A 24989-nucleotide genomic window follows, 5' to 3' on the forward strand; every position below is an offset into this window, starting at 1 on the left:
AACTCTCAGAAATTCCTTTAGGATTGTGTTTTATTGCACTTTATGAATAATTAATCATCCTTAGCCTAATAAAATAGCAATGAAAAGAACACTGCAGTAAGAATGGCATATCATATAAGACATTACCAACAAGATAATAAGCCATTACCAATAAGACTGAGAAATTACAAATACTATTATGATTATGTTTCATATTTTTTATCCTGGAACTATGAAAAATGAGTGCTATAACCGGAACTTGTGTTCATAGTTTAATCAGTATCAGTTCCTCATGGCTGAGTACATGGTATTTTAGTTGCAACTGCAGCTGTGTATTGGACAAATAAATATTATTCATTAAGCAATTGAATTGCAGTTTTGGCACAAATTGAATTTTTCTGAATTGAATTTGTGTGCAATTGGAACGCTGAAACAGAGTAAGAGATATACATAAAGCACCCTCCAAATAATAAATATAGTAATCCATCTCTCGTGTACATAAATGCATACATGTATACACACATGCATTTATATACACACATTTATACAACTGCACATATTCATATTTGTGTATATATATATATATTAGTAGCAGCTATAGCATATAATATAATAAGACGTTATACTGTTTCCAGAATAAACTTTGTAAGTTGATTTATTCACTAACAAAGTCTAGAAAATTCTGTATTTCTAAATGTGTGCTTATGGCTTGCTGCACTATAGTAAACCACATAACTAAAAGTGCATTTAGCAAACTGCAATTAATTTCTGAAGGCGTAAATAAAAATATGTATTGCCAGGAGTTTTACCAAATGGAATCATGCTGATAATTGGTCATATCTGGAAAAATTTGCAGCAATTTCATACAGTGGCAAAGTTTTAGATAAATTTTTTGAAGACTGTTGTCAGTACTGTAGAAAAAGAGTGCAGTAGTGTTTTATGAGACTGTATGTAGCTTTAAATATAGCAAGAAGGGTTTTGTATAGAATAAACATATGCATTTTAACACAATACTCTAGAAAAACTTATGTGTGTATTACTTGTGGTGCTCTAATGAGGAAAGAAGGAGTTCAATAATTTTAAATAGTTATAATAGTATCTATGACATCTCCTTACTTTACAATTTTACTGTTGCAATAAAGGCCCTGACCTGCAAAGGTCTCATTATCTTTTTACCCCATCTCACGCAACAGTTCAATGATACCAGTGGGATATCAATAATACAGTGGAGCACTGTCTAGTCTAAGTTCATTCTGCCATGGGGCAACATTTTGTACATTTCTTTCTCCTTACAAAGCACGACTCTGCAAGCATGAATAGTCTTTATTTTAGGCTGATGAGAAATCGATATGACATTAAATTTAATTCAACTATAGATTTTTATACGTGTTGACTAACAGCTAAAATAGAGGGTGAAAAGCCAGACTTTTTGTACAAACTTTCCCAAAGCTTGGAGATATCAATGTCTTGTGTTTAGCTTGGAATGATTTCTAGTGATAAGGCATGAGCCAGAAAGGCCAAATAAAAAATTAAAAAGCTTGTGCTGAAAGGCACATCCATGCAATCCCTGTCTGTAAACCTTAACAGCCATATGCACATTGTTTCAGACTATCTAATCTCTTGACAGTGACCTTGAGTGGTGAACTTCCCCAGAAAATAGGTTTCAGTGCTTCACTATTAATAGTGTTTTTGTTTAATGTCTAGATTTAAAGGCATATTCAATTTAAATCCTGTTTAATAGATTTTTTAAAGGTATATAGTGACATTAATATATATATATATATATATCATATATCATATATGATATATATATATATATATCATATATATATTAATATATATATATCATATATATATATATTAAATTTTTTTCAGAGCTCACCAAGACACAGTTAGCAATCAGCTTTGTTGCCAAGTTTTATAGCATCACTTGACTACATAGCAATTGCAAATACACCAATATGTTGAAAAGTAAGGTGAATTACATGATAATGCATCTTTTGGCCTCTACTTCTGTAGCTAGAGAGACACAAGGTAGAATCCCTTGGCTCACCATGCTGACTATCACCCACATTGGACTATCACCCACGCATATTGACTGATAAATGGTCAGCGTGAAGTGTAGTTGCATGCTAATCTAAGTGTCAGAAATTGTGAGATTTTTTAGATACAGGATCAAATGCCAGCTGGTGTGAGACTGTGTAACTTTGCCAGCTCTTTTTCTAATTGTGAATTTGAGTAATTAGAACATGACCACCTATTTGTTAGTGTTTATCTACCTAAGCATCCCATTTCTTTGTAGTGTCTTACTTTGCTGCAAATATTTTCAGAAGACACATCAGGGCTTGTAAAAGCTAATTCTAATTGTGTGTTTCTCCTTCTCTGAGCAGGTCTTCCCCTTGCCCTAATTCAGTAGAGTGGACCTGGTTTGAGCTGAGGACAGACTTTCTCTGAGACCTTACTCCTCACTTTGTCAGGGAAAGAATGATGGGAAGAGAAGAGACAGCATAGAGGGGAGTGGGAAAAGTTGTAAAGAGGAGACCTCCAGAGAAAGCCAAGATAAGCCAAGTGCTAAGAAGGCAGTTCTGAGTGTATCTGCTAGAAGCTGAAGTCCTGGAAGTCTCTTCAGACAAGATATGTTTATGTGATTTTCCTGCTTGCTCTGTTCTGATGCAATAGTAGATGATTTCATGACTGAACATAGGTAGATGTCAGTAAGGACTCATCCTTCTACACAGCATCCAATGTTCTTCCTGAGCTTTCTTATGCCATCAAGTCACTGCTCCCCTTCTCCTCTACAGACAGGGTAATTCTCTGTAGCCAGCAGGCCACTCTTTGCCCTTAACACAGTCATCTCTTCTTCATTATCATTCTTCAGGCAAAGAAAGCAATTCCCATCTATAAGCAACTGTTTTGTCCTCCTCAAAGTTTGCTTTTGATTGGAAATTTAAAAATCAAAGCAGAAAATTTCCACAAAATTTCTTGTATATTTTGAGGTCTCATGCTGTCTTGTGATTATAATTACTTTCTATTGAATAGTGTTTTGTTAGGAAACTATGAGTCATAAAGCTACATACATTTTTTGCACTGTCCTTCCACCTGTAATTTGTGATCATTCTCTAAACTGTGCTGCTAGGACAGCAGATGCCGCATTTTTATTCCGTCTGCGTCTAACAACTTCCATTTTTTATTTCTTCAGGATTTTCCAAAGGAAGCAAGTCTTACAGTTTAATTTTGTCTGTATATGTCTGTCTGTCATTTGCCTTCCTCTTCCCTCAGTTATGTCTGAATTTACTGCTATTAACAGAATTTGACAGAGATATAAATTTATCACAAAGTACTTTACCCCTCTGTCAAATTTGGTTAATATTCACCAGGAAATTCAGCAGTAGTGCTTCCCATGTGTTTCACTGAAATAGATGGTTAGGCAGAAAACTGTCAGCCTGCTAATTCCCCAGGTGAAGGAACACTTTCTAACAGAGTTTGGTCCACAAGATAAATCAGAGAATCCACTTAGACATTCAACCTTAAATCCAAGTCCATGTTAAATTGGTCTTCATTGGTTCTGCTGCTCAAAGAATTACAACCAGTTCAGCCACTTGGAGGCTAGAGGAGATGATTACATTTGTGTTGTTTGACCTGCTGCATCCCTACACAGAGTCAGTTAAATCTTAATTTTTGACAGAACTAATAGGAAATAGACCAGTAATCAAGTACTGTAATCTTAGCTAAGACAAAGGTGCAAGGTGAGAAGTCCTTAGTGTCTTATGGCATTGTATGTATTGTTCTCCTATTGCTGTCCATCTCTGAAGCAACCATTCAGTAGGCCTTAGAAATATAAAGAGAGAAATCTCAAAGAGAGAAGTCACAGTATCTCTTTCTGTCTGACCTCTTGCAGTGTAGCTGATTACACCAGCACAGCAGTACAGCGGAGTCAGAAAGAACAGCGGTCATGACTTAAAAAGCATGGGTTTTTCTGTGTGTAATGAGATTGGTTTTATGGGTGGTGGAGGGGTTGTTTAAAAGATTTCTGTCGCTAACTCTTGAGAAATGTTTTTGTATGTTAACACCATACCCAGCTTCTAACATATTGCCATAAATAACCCTCATACTAGATGTAAAAAGAAGAGGAAAAAAAGAGGGCAAACAATAATATCTGGATGCCAGATGGCACCATCGTAGTGATGGGGCCACTTCAGTATGAAACAAAAGGAAATTCCTGACATGCATCAGTGGGGGGGCAGAGCCCTCCGGGAACTGGATTTGGACAGAGAGGCCAGTGTGGCAGAGTTACCCAATATCTCTTTCTAACTTTTCAGAACGTATATACATTTCCAGAGACATGGAATCTGTGCCATTCTGGTTTTCATTGTTAAATAGTTTCCACAGTTATGTTTATACCAAATTCACAGGTTAATATGTAAATTCAAAACCGCCTCCAAATGCTTTATTTCAAGAATTAGGTACATTATTACTATTGCATTGTCAAAATAGTAGTGTTGTCACACAGATGCTATAAAATGTTATGCTGGTTTTTGTCCTCCTTATCAGTGTTATATGACAAAGACAAAGAAGCAAGTTTAGGGAAACTTCTCCATATTATGATCTAATTACATACAATTAAACTATCCACATGATCATTGACAGAGATGAGCAGTGCAACAACCTAATATTAGTTAATGAGTTTTTACTATTTATTCAAGACACCCCTGTAGAGAATAAACACTGCTTAGAATAATTGGTTGGTATCTGTAAATGACAGACTCGGCTATCTTTTCCTGGGTATTAAGACAGTGGTGAACTTATGGAGATCACCAATGATACAGAGTGATTTGACACAAAGTGGAAAGAAAAGACCATATTCAAACTAAACTGAAGAGAAACTATAGAGGGATAGATTGTAATCATTCCAATTGTAATTGAACCTATACAAGTGCCTCTGGTGCCATTACTCTTACAGATGGAGCCCTGAAATTTTATTGACAGGTGGTCATGACCTCTGTTACACTTCTTGGAACAGCCTCAATGGTGTGTGTGAGTGTCCTGTGGTATTACCTACATGTTAAATCCCATAGAAAGGTGGCCTCTCCTGAAGAAGGACAGGCTTGCATTTCAGTGCAAGACAAGGAGTCTGAAAGTCTGAGTTCAGTTACTAGTTCTGGCACAGAAGACTACTAAGCCTTTAAACAAGCCAATGATAACTTTATTTCACCAGTAGTATCTGGTTTTAGGAGATTTAAGAGATGGGTTTCAGTGTTTTTTAACACCCTGACTTATTTGTATGTACAGTTCTCAGAATCTCAGCCTTTGCCTAAATAATAGATTTACCCAATGATGTATTTTTAAAAATGACATTAAGTAATAAAAGCTGAGGGCAATAGGTCATTTAAGTAGCAGTGGGGAAAAAAAAATCTAAATAGCATAAATGATATCAGTCTCTATACCATCTTTCTTCCTCATGTGTCTTGAACTGAACCCACTGTGAAGTGTGTGGAAGATCTCCCATTATTGAGCATTGAATCCGTTTTTGTGATTCACTTCTGATTTCCTCAGTTACCTATATGTTGCTTCATGGAGGGGAATATACAACAATCCTTAGCCATGCCTCAGTTAGTCTACAGAAGCTGGTTTTTTTTTTTGGTGCATTCCTCCTATATAATTTTAAAAGTTCTTTTAAATGTAAATGTTAATACTTAATACTGACAAATGCAAACGGTCCTTTCAAAACTGAACTGGGCAACTGGTACCTACCCAGTATTCACACATGCCTGCAATTCTGTGAACAGCTGAAATTCATTTGTGCTTGCAGGTAAATTGTATGTGTACAGCCTGAATGCTGGACTGCACTGTTTCAAAAGTTGATCAATGCATTTGTATTAAGTGGTGTATGTACAAACACCCATACATTAGTTTTGCTGTCACATTAAAATGTATTTATAAATCTCATCCTACAAAAGCAATGAACTTAAACTTGCACTGTACCACACCTGAGTGAATCCTGTAGAAGTCCATTAATGTCAGTGGCACTACATTTCTTTTCCTTTGTTCATAGAGCACTGTGTGGCCCATTGTAGGCTTTTGTGCGCATGGTAAATCATGCAACAATCCATTTCTTTCAGCTAACATCAATTTTGCTCACATTGTGAAACATTAATAGCTATCAAACAAAAAAGAACATCCAAAAATGCAATTCATTGTTTAAACCCAGACCTTGCTATTTTACCAGCATGTTTCTGTAATGGGAAATGGTTGTTGGTCCATCACCGTAAGTGTCTCCATGTCAAGGAAACAAGCATAGGCATTTGTTTACAAGAGACATCAATTTTAAAATCTTTTTTTTTTTTTTATTTCTCCTGTAATAGTTTTCCACCTTTCATTCTAATCTGTTTGCTTTCAAGCTTGAGAAAACTGCTGCCTACACAGATGCCCAGATGGGTGGCAGGCAGAGGTGCCCTTCTGCTATAGCACAGCTTGGTGCAACAACGTAGGCAGCACTCACGCAGTTGGGTAGCAGCAGGCATGGTTAGGTCAATAATAACAGAACAAGGTCATGATGTTCCCTCCTACCATCTTTCACTTCACCAAGTACTGCTCTCTCTAAAGTGGGAGCAAAAGACTTCTCTTTAAAATATTCAACAGAGCACTCAGAATACACTCAATGCTGCATTTTTCTGTGATGGAAGAAGTGTTATTTCTGCTGTGCAGAGGAATAAAAGATGATTTTTGATGTAATAGTAACATGCATAACACTGGGAAGTTTGCTATGAGCCATAAAATATTCAAAGTAATCTGTTTGAGGCAAGAGTCATCTTTTTGTTTTTATTTGTACAGCAATTAGCCCAGTTGGGCTTTGGCTGACACTACTACTGTAACATTACAGCAACTAGTCATTATGTTTGTCTTATTCATTATGGCTGTTATTACAGAGACTGGTATTAAAGTAGGATTTAATTAAACAATGTACAATGACATCTGAAGCACCCCCATCATTTCCTGTTTTTAAAATATCCACTTCTCAATAAACCTCCACCACTTTAGTTTTCAAAGAAGACACAGTTTTCAGCATACAGTAAAGCACAATAGTGCACAGTGGAAGATATGTTATATGCAGAACAAATAACTTTAAACCCATGGAATTGACTGCTTATTATTCAAATACTTTTTATGTTCTGTGCTCACCATTTGGCAACATTTATCATTAATGACCACACAAAGATATCTCAAAGCCTTTGTAATTTCCTTTGTAATTAAAATAAGGATAATGGAAAATTCAGAACCGGTGTATACTGGTTCTGTATACTATATATTCACATCACATAAATGTTCAGTATCTAATGACAATTCCTGTTTGGAGATTTTATATGTTTGTTTTTCTGTTTTTTGTTTTGTTTTGTTTTGTTACCTCCCTCCCTCCCCCCCCCCCCCCTTTTTTTTTTCCTGCTTTCACTTCTTGGTTCTACCAATTCACTCTGTACTCCAGCAGCTAGCAGGTATATTTGAAAAAAGTTGCCTTTCAAATGTATTACTTAAAATGTATAAACTGGGCCTGGAAAGATGAATAAAATACAATTTCCTAAAGGTATTCCAGTATTTGCATTATGAGTTGCTGACAAGGGCAAAATAATGTAATATGTGGCATTTGTAGGTCAAGTATCATTTCAAAAAGAATCCAGTATGCTTTATTAATGTTCTTACTTCTGTTTCCTTTCTCTTTTTTTCTTGTGTTTGTATGGGTGATATACATCATGTGTAAATATTCTGAGTGTGTAAAGTATCTCTGTTTTTCTAAATGAGTAATTTTAATGTCTGGCAAAATATAATCCCTTTTGGTTTGGAATACAGCAGCCCTTGCAGAAAGCAAAGTTACACAACAATTCTGAATGTTAAAAAATACAGGGAATACGGCTTTTGATGAAGGCATCCACAATGACTTTTTGTGTAACCTAAGATTTTTACATCTTAGTTTGTCATGCCGAGAAGTTTTATGTTCAAATTTATCAAAGAATCTAAATCACAGTGGCTGACATAGACTGTTTACTCTGTGACAGATTTTCTGCTTCAAAATAGTATTATAATAATAGCAGAGAGAAAATAAGATGAGTGTCCCACCTGTACTGTTAAAAACTATAATCCCTTCAAAATGAAAAATCACCAAAATCACCAATTATAGGGGTTGGAAGGGACCTTGAGAGATCATCGGGTCCTGCCAAAGCAGGTTCCCTACAGCAGGCTGCCCAGGTAGGCATCCAGACAGGCTTTGAATATCTCCAGATAAGAAGACTCCACAACCTCCCTGGGCAGCCTGTTCCAGTGCTCTATCACCCTCACCATGAAGTTCTTTTGCACGTTAGCGTGGAACTTCCTGTGATTCATTTTGTGGCCGTTGTCCCTTGTCATGTTCCCACAAACCACTGAAAAGAGGTTGGCCAAATTCCTCTGTCTCCCATGCTTCAGGCATTTGTAAACATTCATAAGATCCCTTAGTCTTCTCAAGGCTGAACAGACCTAAGTTTCTCAGCCTTTTCTCATAGGCTCCAGGCCCCATAACATCTTTGTGGCCCTCCGCTGGACCCTAACAGTCTTTGATAAAAAAACAATCTTTGTCATTTGCAAGATAGAATGTCTTAGGATAGAGAAATTGAATCATTTTTCTTTGTTAGTTTCTCAAAGGTTTTCCTTCAGAATGAAATCTTGCAGTTTTGAGAGTAGTATAAAGAACAGTTCCAAATGTTCCAATAATATATACAATCCATTTATTTCCATTGTATTATTTCCCATGTATAGTGCTAGCAATGGATACAAGGGTTATAACATGTTATAAGCACCCACAAAAAAGTGGGTAGAGAAATGCACAGTATCTGCTTTAAGAGACCAAGTTATTCCAGTGAGGGGTTCTGGTACATACAGGCTGTGGGGGCACCAACTTCCCCTCTTGGTTTTGGATTCAGGTTTTTCCTTAGTGACGGGAAGGTCCTTTCGTCAACTAGAGAAAGGAAGTAGATTTAAAGATAATAATAATAATAAATAAATAAATAAAAAGTACATTAAAAAGTACGTACAAAAACTGTAAAGGATGATAATCACAAAACTAAATTTCCTTTTTCTCTCTATCAGGCTGCTCATAGGATTCTCAAGGTAAGAAATGAATTTCCAGTAGGTTTAGGTAGACCTATTCTGTGGAACAAACAGATGTATGTATTGTCTTCTGCCCTGGAAGGCAATGCAATTCTTGAGGAAAATGGCACCAAAAGTATAGAATTCAGTCTGTTTTGCTTATTGTAAGGATAGCTGCAAGGTGTTTTGATTAAAGTATATATAGGCTTTCAGAGGCAAAACTCTGGGGTATGTAATCAGAGAGACAAGAGTAACAGTCAGAAAAAATCCAGAATAGAAATGGAACACCTTTTTAATAATGAGAAGGGAAATGCAATGCACTAGGAATAATAATAATAATAGTAAAAGCTAAAGAGGTAGTGGGCTTTTATCTTTTCATGGCTTTGAATTACGTCTTAAAGACAGTTTCTGCAGCACATGTTCAATGGTTGACATTATTTTCCTCGGAACACTGTACCTAGTATATAACAGCCTATTTAGTAAGTTTTAATGACAGAGCTGTGTTATCACCTAAGGCAAAGGTGCGTTAGGTTAAATCCTAGAAAAAAAAAATAGTTAGTGGGATTGTGATGCATATCAGGAGTTTCCAGGATTCCTTACCTTGCCAGCTTTTAGGATAAGCATAGGTGTTCTCAGCATTTGTCTTCCTTTCTGGAGATGAGATATTCCAAAAGTTCCTGAGAGCCTTTCTACTGTTGCTGGTGAGTTGCCAGCTCAACTCCTACATCATGGTTTTTATGTGTATTTCCTAATAGCATGATAAGTTGAAGCATTTATTTTTCATTAAACAGACTTTGGCTTGGACAGGCCTATGCTACTTTTGCTTGCCTGGTTGTTTATGGACATTGCTCACCTTATGCTCACTCTTTCCCTCACAGGTTTATTCCTGAGGCTTGGTCTTCCTGTAGTGTCACCTGTGGAGTGGGCAGCCAGGTGCGACTTGTGAAATGTCAAGTGCTCCTGTCTTTCTCTCAGTCTGTTGCTGACTTGCCCATTGACGAATGTGAAGGTCCAAAACCTGTGTCTCAGAGAGCCTGTTACAGTGGCCCTTGCAGTGGAGAGGCAACTGAATATACTCCAGAGGAAACCGACCTGCTCTATGGCAGCTTTCAGGAATTTGACGAGCTCTACGACTGGGAATACGAGGGTTTTACTGAGTGCTCAGAGTCCTGTGGAGGAGGTAAGTGCAAAATGTTTCTGTGTTGCACGTGCTTTCTCTCCTTAAGTGCATGCTTTTCAGTGAGAACACCCATGGGCTTGTTCCTTTGATATATCTATTTGAAAAGACTTGGATGAAAACTGTAAAACTCCCAAGTGCATGACATGTTTTACACAGGACTTTGAGGTTCCATGCTCTGGCTGTCACCAAGAATGATCAATGTATCATGTATTACTGTTTTCATGTATCTGCAGATCATTCAGAGTGCACTAACACAAAAGTTACTGAAGTGATCTTTTGATACAGGCAATAATCATGTGTCCTTTTTAGTTTTTATCTCTTGACTTGTGCAGTTTCCACATAGACATGTGGAAACAAATGGTCCTCCCATAGCAGATGCATTTGATTATTGATATTCTAAGGGCTCAGCTGGTTCCGTAACTCCTACCACTAAGTGCCACTAGCACTGATCTCACTGCTAAGAAAACATATGGTAAAAAAGTACTAATGGTGTAATTGCTTGAAGCTAGCAGACTTGACACTTGAAGCTTCTCAGAGTTAATCAAGGTCACAGGATCCACGTTAGGGAATACTAACATGCAGTTCTCTGATATTCATTTTTCCCATCATTTTGTCTTGCTAGTTCTAAAAATTTAGCTCTCTCCATTATTTTAAAATTAAATCTAGATTTTTTTTAACTGCCCCCTTTTTACGTGAGAAGTTTCAGGCTACTTATATACCTAAATACAGAATGAATACTGTAGAACTGGAAACCACTCAATGGCTCATGAATGCTTAATAGTTTGATCTGCACAGATTTACCAGTCATCAGTTACAAGCTTAAAAATTAATGAAAAATAATGCAAGGGATTCCTACACTTACTTTTATCTTGCTGCTGGTAGTCAGTGTTTAGAGCAGTTCACAAAGAGTTGTTGTATCATTGTCCCTATTGCTCTGATTCCTACATAAAAAATCTGACACAAACGTATACTAAGTGATGATGAACACTGACTTTACAGGAGTATCTGCCCCATATTGAGTCTACTAGTGAGCACTAATGATTTGTTGCATTTGCGCTGTGAATACTGAAACCTGAATATCTTCTAGAAATGTCCTGTTGAAGTCATTTCTCTAAATACAGTGATTATGTGCATATTTTTCCAACATAGACTGAAATGACAAAGACATTTTGCTTTATAATCTTTCAATTGTCAGCAAAATCCTTTAGCCAAGATTTCTTTTTGTCTGATGTCAGCTCTAAATTTTGCAGATTAGCAGATGCTAAGTCAGATACTTTTGCAGCCATACGCGCAAGACAGGTCAAACTAATTTCATTGGTTTTGGAATCTCAAGAGAAGAAATTGGATAGATGCAGAAGTAACCTTTCACCTCCTAGAAGTAGCAACCAGAAGGAATTAGTTAGTCATTTAGTCTGCTGTTAGTGGCTGCATTTCCCAGAGCTGTCATCAAATATCATGTAACAATTATTCTATTCTGGTAGATATAAACATAGAAAATCTCATTTGATGGAATTTTGAAAGTTAACTTAAACTGCTTAGATTCATGTCCCACCCTTATACCTTTTGTATTGCAATTTCCCATTCAAAAATGATTTTTATTTTTTTTTAGAGAAAGCAATTTTAAAGAGAACAGCTTTTGTTCTGGTAATATTGTCCATAGTAGTGCTTAGAATTCACTTACTTGACAAGCATATTTCTTGAAGTTCATACACTTTTTTTTTTAATGATCTCCATACTGTGGAGCTTCTGACAGATAGGGATCACCGTACCTTTTGAGAATATAAAGAGTTACTATGTTTATTTATAGCTTGTAACCAATCGCCTCATTGACCTATCAAAAACAAAGGATAGATGCTATCAATATGCTTATGAATTCCATGCGAGATTCAAGGAGAATCTGAAAAAAAGTGGTTTTGAGTACATTTGTTTGCTGCTAGAGCAATCTAGATTTTTTTTTTTTTTTTTTTTTTTTTTTTAATCATTGGCACATACTGTTATAGCCAGCAATCTCTGTCATTACCTGATCTAGGCACAACAGACTAGCTAAATTCAGGAGGAGCCTTTTTCTTCAATACCCAGGTCATCAGACAGGATTAATGGTCATGTTAGAATCTTTATAAGGTAAAAAGTTGCAAGAATTTCTGAATTTCTGAATAGTACTGACAATGAGCAGAGTAGAATGCTGGTATAATAGACTAAAATTGTTGGAAATACATTCAGAGATAATTTAGGTGACAGGAGGAAGCATGGGTAATAGAATCATAGAATCAAAGTTCTAAGGGATCCACAAGGGTGAAGTTCAACTCCTGATGTGGTCCTAATGAGCACACCGTGGGATTTGGGGACAGTTGTATAGCTGAAGAGCAGTAGTTTCAGAGCTTGACTCCATGACCCTGATAAAGCTAAATTATATGGGTTGGGATGGAGAAAAGGAGGAGAGGCCAAATTCAAGAGCTTACAGTCAATCAGTATTGGATAGTCAGCTCCAAACCAGGCAATGCAAAAGCACTGTGGTAATTGATAATCATTGTTCAACAGCTTATTAGTGACACATTTCAGAGAGGAGAAATAATTGAAGCTGTGGAAATAGACCTAGTTTACAAAATAATTCTGATCTGAAAAGAAAAATATCTAACACATAACAGATGTGCTTAGCCTTATCCCTATCAAAGAGAATGAAATCGTCCATGTGCAGAACTCTGTGGTTTCTTTCCACACAGTTAAGAGAAGTACTTTCCAACACTTCCCTTCCTCTGAACTAGTGTTCCTTTTCCCCTGCATTCATCAGTTTGGCCTTGCTGTTAAGCCCGCTCAAGTGATCAATGCAAAGTAGAGACCAATAACTTCAATACAGTGCCATTTCCCACAAGCTAGAGAACTGCTTCTGTTCTGCAGACAGCAGCAGTCTGTCCCAGGGGAGTCCATATACTTTGTTTTGCAACACACTCAACAGAAAAACAATTGGTTTGGAAAGATACCGAACAAGACAGGGCAGAGAGCATATTGCTTATGTATAAATGTGTTTTGGGAGATTATTTGAACAGAAAAATGGCTTGAAAATTGAAAAATGGCCATCTTCTGAAGAATGAAACCCATAGCAATGTTGGCTGACTTAAGAGTCTTCAGTAATTATAATGTTGAAAAAAAGTCCAAATATCCAAAATTGTCAAGTTTCTTTCTTCTTTTCAGCACCTGAGTACAACAGGGATAATGCTTGGGGATAGGGTCATAGGCGTGTCCTGAATAAGCTTACACAAGCACATAGAAACATAGTAATTGTTCAGCATGCCACTTCTCTGTGGACCTCTTCAGCCTGTACTGAGAATAAGAGGAATGAATCTACGAATAATTTCAGGAGTGCAGAACCTATGATGAAGTGCAGTTTATTGGTTCTGCAGAGTAATAATGATGTCATTTTTTGCCTCATGGCACGTGTTCTGGTGTTAGAAATAGCTAAAGGCATTGACAATTCTGTTACACTGCTCATGAAGCTGTCTGAGCTTCATACTTCCACACACACACCACCCTCCCCTCCTCTTTCCCCCTCCCCACCCCACCCCTCCCCACCCCACCCCACCCCCGGTATCTTCAAAAGATTGTAAAATATTTTGGAAAAACTAATTGCTGATTTTGAAAAGATGATGCAATTGTGAGTTCAGCTAACCTTTTCCCAACTCAGGAAATTCAGATGAATGTAAAGAGCATACTTCTATTTTGCTTGAACCACTGTGATTTTTAGGGAATTTAGGCAAATAATTATCCACACAGCCCCCAGGGAAGAAGTAGATCCAGCAAACTTCTTTCACTATGTAGTCTTTCCTATAAGGTGTAGTGCTGCAATGCTTGATTATCTAGCCATGTGGTCCAAAAAATCTTGATATGCCTATTTTACAGGAAAACTGAGACAGAGTAACTGGTATGTGTAAGAGCACATGACAAATTTGGTATCAACAAGCATTTTCCAAGCTGTAGCCTAATCACCCAGTCTTCCAACTTCTCTCTTAGTCCTCACAGGTACCTCTCTTCTGTACCAGTTCTCAGACACACCTGGCAGTTTTGCATCTCCAGTGCAGGTGTTAGTCTGAGGATATAGAAAAATAGCTGAGACCTGACCTTGTTTTTTATTACTTTTGCACTGAGAGCAATCTTAGTTTCTTAAAATATAGCATCATGGCTATCTTTACACCTAACCTGCCTGGCTGACAAATAAACATCATGACTGCACTTGCTATGAATGGAGGCATCACTGGAGAGCACTGTACATTTTTCTGTCCAGGCAAGGTAAGTAATGAATGAACCTACAGACTTCTCAATGCTGTTGAGACACATAATGGGAATGAGAGCAAGGACAAGCCCAGCATCCTATTCAGAGTTTTGATTAGACCATCTACCTGTCAGCTGTGAAACCAGATACATAAGGTACAGTAGGCAATATGTGACTGTTACAGGAAAATTACAAGAGTTACAGTTGAAGGCTTGTTCCCAACAGAGGAGAGAAAAGGAATTGTGGGGCTGTCTCTGCCTTTGGATGCCGCCCTGGGTACTGGGAGCTAGCAGTGACCATATATTTTTGTGTGCAGGTGTCCAGGAGGCTGTGGTGACCTGCCTGAACAAGCAAACCAGGGAGATTGCAGATGAAACATTGTGCGTAATGAGCCGCCGTCCTCCACAGCTACTGAAAGCCTGTAGCCTGGACCCCTGCCCCCCAAGGTATGCGTCTTGTATCTTATCACCAGAAGTATATGTTTTCAGGACATAGGAGAGTGTGATCATCAGTGAAGATGGCAAACTAATCAGAAAACTCTTCATGAAGCTGGGGCAACCAGGCTCTATCTGGCTAGGATGCTTAGATGCTAGGTCTGGAAATTTTAATCTAGAAACGTTACTGAAAAACTGAAGCTTGCAAGCACAACATGTAGATAAGAGCCTGAAATGCTTCCTAGGTTGTAGAACCAAAGGTCAGTTTGTCTAGGCTCATCAGATCTGTTTCACACCCCCTGGGATTCCTTGTAGTGAATGTGAAGTGAGAAAAAGTGATGAAAGTGAGAAAAAATGCATAATACAGTACCTCAGAGAAGACAGTCCCCAGTGACACCTGAGGCTGCATGATCCTGTTAGTGGAGGTAAAGATAGCCAGGTCAGGGGTCTTTGATCCTGTTTGGACCTCAGTAGGGGGATTTGAGGATTCCATGAGAAAAATAAAACAGTTACACAAGTGTGAAGTGACTGTAGCCTGGTATGTTGTCCAGAGCCATTTAAACAATGTTAGCAGTATGGGGAAAAAAAAAAAAAAAATTAAATAAGCCATGACTCCAGACCCAATAGCCTTTCAGTCTGGAAGTGTGCCCTGCCTCACACATGCTATTTCTCAGATTACAGGGGCTTACAACCTCTTCAGGCCACAGTCTTATTTACTGGGAAGTGCAAAGCAGTAGTGAAACCAAAGGCCAGATTTCAGACTGCTTGCATATTAAGGTCCTTCAGCCAGATATTTTATGGATTAGCTTAACTTTACCCAGAGTCATGTAAAGTTTAGGGAGACTTCTAAAACTTCCACTTTCACAGAAGGTTTGCAGAACCTGTTCCTCCCTGATTGCAGATTGCTTCCACTATCCTGACACTAAAAATAGCAATTCTTGGTCTGCGGAGATTCACATCTGTACCTTCTACAACAGAAAATATCTGTCATGAGATTCTCCTGGTTTATTTAAATAGACCTAGGCCTGTCAAGTCTTGAAGATTTACTGTATACATATTGTCTTTATTTCCAGCTGTACACAGGTGCATTTACTCTCTTGTGGTAGTGCGGCAGATCTGAAAGAGACTTATTTATAACTTTGGACTGTTTAAAACATGCAATGTTGTCCAGGTGGTAGATTTTCCTTAGAGTGTGTTTTGGTAGGTGTATGTATGCTTTATATGACAGCAGGCTATTCAGAGGTATTTCTGTGTATTAGAAGATTCCTGCTACACAGAGAAAGTTGATGTTAAAAATCAAACATGGCCAGCATCCAAGAATGATAAAGACAAAAATAATGGTTTGATTGGAAGATAAGGATTTTGAGTCTGACAAGCACAGCCAAACAGGCTGACACATTTCACCAAAGCATTGCAAGAGTTACTTATGGGAATATTATAACCCCAGCTTTGTACAAATGTCTATATTGCTGGTGCTAGGACAGAAACATGTTACTAATTTTTGAAAAGAACTTTGTGGATGGAAATCTCTTTGTAATTGACAGGCAACAGCATCACTGGAGCTGAGAGTGCATAGTGAGAGATTGACGATCCATCATTTCTGACACGGAAAATATTAGATGGTTAAAAAAATTACACTCATATAGGCCGGTATTTATATAATTGCTGTTACAAAAGTTGTCTGAGGATTTTGGTGAATATTTGCTGAATTAGTCTGTGTGTTAATCCATACCACCGTGGTAATCTTGCTGCCAACATGGAGCTGTTTTAAAGCTGCCCCGGGTATGTAGTTCACCCCCAAAACTAAAAGGTGATCAACGTAGATGAGGATCAGGACATGGAGCAATAGCTGTGGGGGAGGGGAAGGAGCAAAAGGGGCTTAGATTAAGAACCTTTCATCCACTCCTAGGGTTGCAACTGAGAAAAGGGGAAATAGCTCCCTTCCTGGTATACACAAATCCTGTCCTCCAGCCCCTTCAGTCTGGAGGAAATTGCCTGTCTACAGAGATTTAAGTGGCACAGGAGGAAGAACAGCATGTGTTCTGCAAAATGGTTCCTCTGGTAAGAGCAAGGAAGCTTAAAACTCAAGATTGCAGACAGCAAGCAGTATGACTAATGGAAAAGGAGGCAAGAAGAGAAGTTGATGTGTCTCCCATATAGCTCCAGGCAGGCTGTGACAGGGTAGCCCTCATTTCCTGCAAGCTTATGAGGTGCTACACATACTAGTGGCACTATATTAAATGCAAAGGTGTATTAAAGTCATTAAAGTGATAGCACTGGGTATATAAAGATTATTGTTTTGTAATTATTAATTAAAACAATCTTAGGATTTTGAAATAGAATAATTGATAAGGAAAAAGGGCTTAGGATTTCCTCTGTGTTATGATTATTAAGAAGATGGTTCAGGATTCCAATTCAAGAAATCTTGATCCAGGAATCAGATAGGTTAGAGTGAAATTCTGTTGTTATAAATGTTGAGGAAGGTTTTGCTTCTGAATGACAAGATCAAAACTTGAGATATAATACACTGCAGCTATGAACTTACAGAAGTTCCCAAAATGTGATCTGTGAACCACTGATACTTCCCAGAGCTTTTGCTGACGGCTTATAGTAAAAGCTGGCTGGTCTCATAGTGTTGGCTCTTCTCTCTATTTTCCAGCTGCTAAACTACATTAACAGAAGCTAAAAATATAAAAAACACTTTCCTAAAATGGCCTTGATGTGTAAGTGACTGTTGGAGCATGTAGTTGTGGTGGGTAGAAGAGGCAGTATGTTGAAAAGGCAGCTGAGCTGGTGACAAATGTCTCAGAAGACAAGGCAATGTTGTCCACACCATGAAAAAAAAATCTGAGAAATCTTGCCCAAGAGAACAAAAATTCCTTCCTGATATATTTAGAGAAATTACTCCAGTGACATTTCTCGAACCAGAACCTCAAAACATGCTTAGAATCTAATGTCTATATCTTAATGTCTATATCTAGAATTTAATACTGTTCAAGACCTTGTTTAGCTTAAGAGTGAGAACAGTTAAAAATTAGAACTTCCAATCTTAATGTTGCTTCTGCTGCAGGCACTTTTTCTTACATGCAACATTCTCTATACTCTCTCAAAGTGTTAGTTGTGTATGCCTTTTAGTTGTGTATGCCTTTCCTGGTCAACAATTTGTTTAGTTAGTTTAATGCATGTTAAAAAAAAAAAAAAAAAAAAAAAAAAAAAAAAAAGCATTGAACAACAGAATCTTGGCAGACTTTCTAAAGGGTCAGAAGGCTCACATCTAAGGACAAATATCGTAAGATTAATCCATGAAGAGTGATTTCTTTCTCATTGTGTTACTTCATTCTTTTGGGACACTTGGGATAAATGATGCTAAGCAGATCTTCATTGTTGCTGTTCTTTTTGCTCCCTACCAAGAATGAAGGTGGGTAAACTAAAAGACTTCAATATGTGCTTAATGCTTCACTTTGAAACTAGTCTGTAGTATCAATGTCTGTTTAAATTCCTAATTATTCTGGTCTCTCCTGGAACAAAATATGGTAAAAACTAGAACATACTGGCAATATTTCAGATTTATGAAAACACTGAAATGTGTTGGTGCTGGTATAGTACCTGAGAGAGCTTTATAATTTCCACTGAAATTCTAGCTTAGCATCTTAGCACATTCCTATTCCAAGTCCATTGAAGAGAGACAGAAAAACTAAACCATGGAAATCTGTCTTCAAATATTCACAGCTATATAGAGTCAGCAAAATCTCATTTTTTTTAATTTTAAGTTTTTCAAAACCACAATGGGTTGCACACAAAAACTGGAAGATTTAATCCATATTCAAACCCCAAAGCAGCTGAGTTTCCTGTGGTTTCAGACTTTGTTGAGAGGTTTTTGCTTATTACTTCAAGAACAATGGCAGAAAAAGAGCCCAGTCCCTTTTCTCCTGGAAAACACTATTACAAAATGTCCCATTGGACACTGAGCTGAAAAATAATGAAGAACCTTGGAGTTTGTTCCTAAGTTGGAAGCTAATAACTGATTTTCAGCACAATACATACAGTGTAAAATTTCATATTAATTAGTTGGTATAGACTTGTTTGCTCTTTCTATAAAAAGGATATCGTTTCTTTTAATATACCAGGATGGTTTCTCCCAGAAGGAGAGGAATGAAGACTATGACTATTTTAGAATAGAATCATAGGAACTTCGAATGGTTTGGGTTGGAAGGAACCTTAAAACCATGTAGTTCCAACCCCCCTGCCATGGTCAGGGACACCTCTCACTAGACCAGGTTGCTCAAAGCCCCATCCAACCTGGTCTTGAACAATTCCAGGGATGGGGCATCCACAACTTCTCTGGGCAACCAGTTCCAGTGTCTCACCACTCTGATAGTGAAATCACTTAATTTGTGTCAATCAAGCTATATCGATTTCAGAATTATACATCTGTATTTGATCAGAGCAGTCTTCCCAGAATAAAATGCAGAATAGATGTTAAATTTCTAGAAGTTTATTCTCTCAGCTCTAAAATGAAAAGGCAGATTACTCAGTTTCACTAATTGCTATGTTTGCATTCTAAATTACTCCAAAAATAGCCAAAGGGGGAAAAATAGAAAAAAAAAATGTAATGTTGGTTTTACTGTTTTCAACAACAAAATGACACAAGTCCAAAGAGTCTCTTTTCTTCAGTATCCACTATCCAAAAAACAGAGGCAGTCATAATTTAATCAGATATAATTGCTCTTGTTTATAACAGCAGCCGCATGAGCAGCTCTTGGTGAGCAAAAAAGATCTACCAAAGGGGGGAATGAAAATGCTGTAACTGTGTTATTAATTATAACTGCTCAATAGCTTGGTCAATGCGTGTTGAAAGGATTTAGTAAACATGTACGGAGGAGTGAGAAGAGAAGCAAAACAATGAAAGCCAGATGGCTGAAAATGGAGGAAATTCCAGGCAATTTCTACAGCTTTGTTCTTGCATATTTTCAAATCTGAACTTTTATTCCTTTGCAACAAAGAACAGCTGAATGCTATGGAACCGATAAACAGTGAAGAAAAAGCAGATGGTTCTAGGAATAGGATAGCACAAGATTTCACCCCAGGACTCTCCCTTGACTCCTTCAAGTCTTTGTATTTAGCAAGAGAAGACTGGTAAACATCTGAGTGGTTCTGATACCTGACTGATGGATCAAAATAACTTGGGTTGTGCTCTAGCTCATTGCTTGTTATCTTCTTTTTCTTTTTTTCCTTTTTTTCCCTTGCATCTGCTTTTTTGTGTGCTTAAGTAATAGATTACCTTTATGATTTGAATGTTTCTTTGAGGGATGCAGTATTTACCATCTTCTTTGTTCTATTTGATTTCTCAGATTAAGTCAAATTATAAAGGAGAAAAAAAATCAACATATTTTTCTGTGCATTTGGAGATGGGAAGCATCAGGTTGCTGGTAGGTCAGATGTAGTGCAGTCTGTGCTCCCATCTACAACCTGAAATGAATTCAATATCTGTAGAAGGGCTGGAGTATTCTCTAATCCATTAAAGGTGACTTCTGTACATGGGAGTGTCATGGATGGAAATGATATGCATTTCACTTGTGAGAGAGAAGCAGCAATGTATTTTGCTGATATAATGATCTAACAAAGCTTAATCATAAATAAAACAACAACTCAATGTGATTCAGGATGTTGAAATACACTTGGATATCTACTGTGTAGAGGACAGGGTCAGACGAACTGTCAGGAGATCCTCCCCTTGAGTCACAAGATTCAGAATGGACACCCTTGCATGCTGAACTCCTCAGAATGCAGCCCAGGTGCACCTGGATCCAAACATAGTTCCAAACTTGATGAACGGTTTATGTCTAAAGGTTGAGAAGATCCTCCTATTGAGTCTCGAGGTACAGAGTGGACCCCCATCCTTTATAAACTCCTTGAACTGAAGGAGTAAGGAGTCTAGATGCATCTAAGGCTTTTGACACCATTTCCCACAACATTCTCCTCAAGAAACTGGCTGCTCATGGCTTGGACTGACATACCCTTCATTGGGTTAAAAATTGACTAGGTAGCTGGACCCAAAGAGTCATGGTGAATGAAGTTAAATCCAGTTGGAGGCCAGTTACTAGTTGTGTCCCCTGGGGCTCAGTATTAGGGCCAGTTCTCTTCAATATCTTTATTAATGATCTGGATGAGGGGATTGAGTGCACCCTCAGTAAGTTTTCAGATGACACAAAACTAAGTGTATGTGTCAATCTGCTCAAGGTTACGAAGGCTCTGCAGGAGGATCTGGATAGGCTGGACCGATGGGCTGAGGCCAACTGTATGAAGTTCAACAAAGGCAAGTGCTGGGTCCTGCACCTGGGGCTCAAAAACCCCAAGCAGAGCTACAGGCTGGGAGAAGAGTGGTTAGAAAGCTGCCTGGCAGAGAAGGACCTGGGTATACTGGTTGATAGTCAGATGAATATGTGCCATCAATGTGCTCAGGTGGCCAAGAAGGCCAACAGCATCCTGGCATGTATCAGAAATAGTGTGGCCAGCAGGGCTAGGAAAGTAATTGTCCTCCTGTACTCAGCTCTGGTGAGGCTGCACCTTGAGTACTGTGTTCGGTTTTGGGCCCCTCACTACAGGAAGGACATGGAGGTGCTGGAGTGAGTCCAGAGAAGGGCGACGAAGCTGGTGAGGGGTTTGGAGAACAAGTCTTACAAGGAGTGGCTGAAGGAGCTGGGATTGTTTAGCCTGGAGAAGAGGAGACTCAGGGGCAACCTTATCACTCTCTAGAGGTACCTTAAAGGAATCTGGAGCAAGGTGGGATTTGTCTATTCTCCCACATATCCAGTGATAGAACGAGGGGGCATTGGGCTAAAGATGCACCAGGGGAAGTTTAGGTTGGGTATTAGGAAAAACTTCTAAAGGGTTGTTAGGTATTGGAATGAGCTGCCCAGGGAAGTGGTTGTGTCACCGTGCTTGGAGGTCTTAGACATTTAGGTGTAAAGCTTAGTGATATGTTTTAGTGGAGGACTTGCTAGTGTTAGGTCAGAGTTTGGACTAGGTGATATTGGAGGTCTCTTCTACCTAAACAATTCTGTCATTCTGTGATTCTGAATCCTGTCTTTGTCCCGGAGTAGTTCAATAATTTTTTTCAGTCTTTAACAGACTCCAGCCTTTTTCTCCAGTGGAATGTGTTTAAGTCTATTCTGAACCAAAGTGCATTGAGAATGTCTTTCACAGTTTTTAAGTAGTCCAGAGAGCCTCCTAGGATCTGCAGTCCACAACTTGAACCATTGGCAAAGTAGGTTGGAGGATCAGATATTATAAGTAATGGGATGCCAGACTGGACAGCTTCACCCATATTTGAAGACTTACAGTAAAGAAAAAGCTTAAAAAAGAGTCTGTGGGAGAATCTCAATCATACATTTTGTTTATTTTTTCTTTGCTAAAGACAGTGCTGTACAAAGCCATCTATACAGGCTGCTGTCCTGAGCCATCATTCTGTTATGCTATATTTGCATTACCTGTACACCTGCACTATATATATCCTGCACTACTGCAATATTTCCCCAGTCTTAAAAGGTATTAATGTGACCCAAAAGCATTTCTTTTTCTCTCCCTCCTGTTTTTAATCTCTCACTTGATACTTTTTTCAGTTGTTAAGAGATTGTCTAAGATGTGCCTGACAGCCCATCCTTCCCTGTTCTTGCTGGGTGTGCTGACGATGGTGGAGAACTGCATGTTCCTTCGTATCTCCTTCTCAACAGCAGTTACAATGGAGTCACCAAGCAGACCCTTTTCAGCACCTCTTCAGCACATTTAAACATGAAGAATGAGGCAGCTTTCAGGTTGCTAGGATCAGTGGTTAGCTCTGGAGTCTCTGTATCAGTCATTTTATTTTAATCCAGTCATTTAAATTTCTAATAATATAAGAATTAACGCATTAGATAGGATTTCATTCATAGACATTTTTCTCCATTTTAGCTCATAAAATATTAGAATGCAACTGTAAATACATTTTTAGTAACATATGATATTTTCTTCTTACTTCAAACAATTATAGACCACACTTCTTATTTAGTGTCCTACATAGATATATAGATGAATTTCTTCTACCCAAAGCTTGGAGTTTGCCAAGATGGTACATCCTTAAGTTGAAACACAATTTGATGATGGCCTATCACAGGCTTTTCATAGTCTGGTTTGTGATAACCATGAGCTCAAAGCCGTGATAGAGACTGAGTTCTGTTTTGGACTGTTTTTCCTCCATTTCTTTTTTTTTTTTTTTTTTTTACTAGCACTGTTAGTTTTAGTCACCTTAATGCAGTCCACTTGCTGCATCTTTCTCTTCATTAATGTGTGTATAAACTAGAACTTAATATTTGTTACCACTTGATATTTTTCTATATTTTGAACAAATATTACTTCCGTATTTCAGATATAAATTTCTAATTATTAGCTTGTTCTGAATGTATTCTTAATTTTCTTGAGAGTATTAATTCACTGCCTCAATGGCAGTATTTCATTCTCAAGAGAAAGTTTTCCCAAGAATAATGGTAAAGTGTATGCCTTTGTTCTTGAGCCAAATTCAATGATAGGTCAAATATTTTGTGGCAGGATTAATTTATTCACAGTAGCATTATCCTGTGAGATTAGCTACTTATAAATTGATTGTTTTACTATGCATCATCGCTTTCTTTTTTAAAAAGGGGGAAAAGAAAACAAGCATTATATCTTCCATTTACAGTACTGTTGAAGTAACTTATTGCATCAGTTTAAAAGGAATGCCCAATACTTTTTAACAAATAAATATTAAATGTCAAGAAGATGAGATGTGTAAAAGAAGCATAAAAATATGGCCTTAACTGCTGAAAATGTACTGTACAATTCTGTACGATACTTACACATCAGTAAAGATTTATACTTGAAATAAATTGAGGAGGCATTTTCATTTATAGTTTGATTTGGAGTGAATTAACTACCTATAGAAGGAGTGAGACTGATTAAACAAAGTGTGCTGAATCTGTCAAGTAGGTCTGTTGTATCTGCAGTAGCAGAGTAAGCTGTTCTATTTCCGACCATTAAAATTTCCATCTTTAATTAAGTGATCCTTTCCTGATCACTTCCTAGTCTCTCTGCTAGTGTTGTTAGGCATTCAAAAGCTCACTGACAGAGGATTTTGTGGTGTGCAATTACTCATTAGAAATGTAACTAAGCTGACTTCACAATGTCACCAGCTGTTTATAGATCTTAGTCATTCACAGCCTTGGGAACAATTTGAAACACTTATAGAGAGGTGAATGGCAATGTATTTAATTACTACCCAGTTTATCCACAGATTTGTCTTAACTATATTAGACAGAGAATACGTTTTTGTTTTTAATTTAATGAGAATCATAGAATCATAGAGTCATTTAGGTTGGAAAAGACATCTAAGATCATTAAGTCCAACCACTAACCTAGCACTGCCAAGTCTACCACTAGACCATGTCCTTAATCTCTACATCTACAAATCTTCTGAAGACCTCCAGGGATGGTGACTCAACTATTTCACTGGGCAGCCTATTTCAATACCGCACAACCCTTTCAGAGAATATTTTTTTCCTAATACCCAACTTAAACCTCTCCTGGTGCAACTTGAGGTTGTTTCTTCATGTTCTATCACTTGTTGCATGAGGGAATGTACAGACCCCCACCCCACTACAACCTGCTACAACCACTTATAGAAGTCACACTGTCATAGCTCCAGATCTAAAAAAAAAAGTTGTTCTTATATGTCAGACAAGTTTATTCCTCTTCCCATGAGGAATCAGACTGTACAGTCTAAAGCCAAGATTTTCTCCAAGATCTAAGAAACAGTTTCTCATTCAGAGAAATTTAGGGGAGAAGTGTATCAAACTGCCATTCTATAGACCCTGCATTGTACACACAGATCTGTATTGATACAGCTATTTGAGTGGAGATACAGAGTGTTTTATTAGAAATTTGATTTTATACATAGTAACCTCTCTGACACCATCATTTTAAATATATTATAACCTTTCCTTTCATG

At 37.8% G+C, this 24989-nt stretch overlaps 1 protein-coding gene and 1 long non-coding RNA gene across 7 annotated transcripts in view; one reads left to right on the forward strand and one right to left on the reverse strand.

Moving 5' to 3' along the window:
• The window catches only part of ADAMTSL1 (ADAMTS like 1), a 487860-nt gene that overhangs the window by 387164 nt on the left and 75707 nt on the right, over positions 1–24989 (forward strand). For 4 of the 6 annotated variants that reach the window (XM_072030863.1, XM_072030865.1, XM_072030866.1 and 1 more), the window contains 3 exons: positions 9094–9114; positions 9972–10273; positions 14854–14983. In XM_072030863.1, coding sequence (XP_071886964.1) covers positions 9094–9114; positions 9972–10273; positions 14854–14983 — 453 coding nt within the window. The remainder of the gene's footprint in view (positions 1–9093; positions 9115–9971; positions 10274–14853; positions 14984–24989) is intronic. The other 2 variants (XM_038170180.2, XM_038170181.2) reach the window with 1 other exon arrangement.
• Positions 8716–9928, reverse strand: LOC113840404 (uncharacterized). The gene is made up of 2 exons (XR_003493230.3): positions 9694–9928; positions 8716–8962 (listed from the first exon to the last, which is right to left on the reverse strand). It is a non-coding gene; the product is annotated as an uncharacterized lncRNA (long non-coding RNA).

Source organism: Anas platyrhynchos, chromosome Z, assembly GCF_047663525.1.
Source record: "Anas platyrhynchos isolate ZD024472 breed Pekin duck chromosome Z, IASCAAS_PekinDuck_T2T, whole genome shotgun sequence".
Lineage (NCBI taxonomy): Eukaryota > Metazoa > Chordata > Aves > Anseriformes > Anatidae > Anas > Anas platyrhynchos.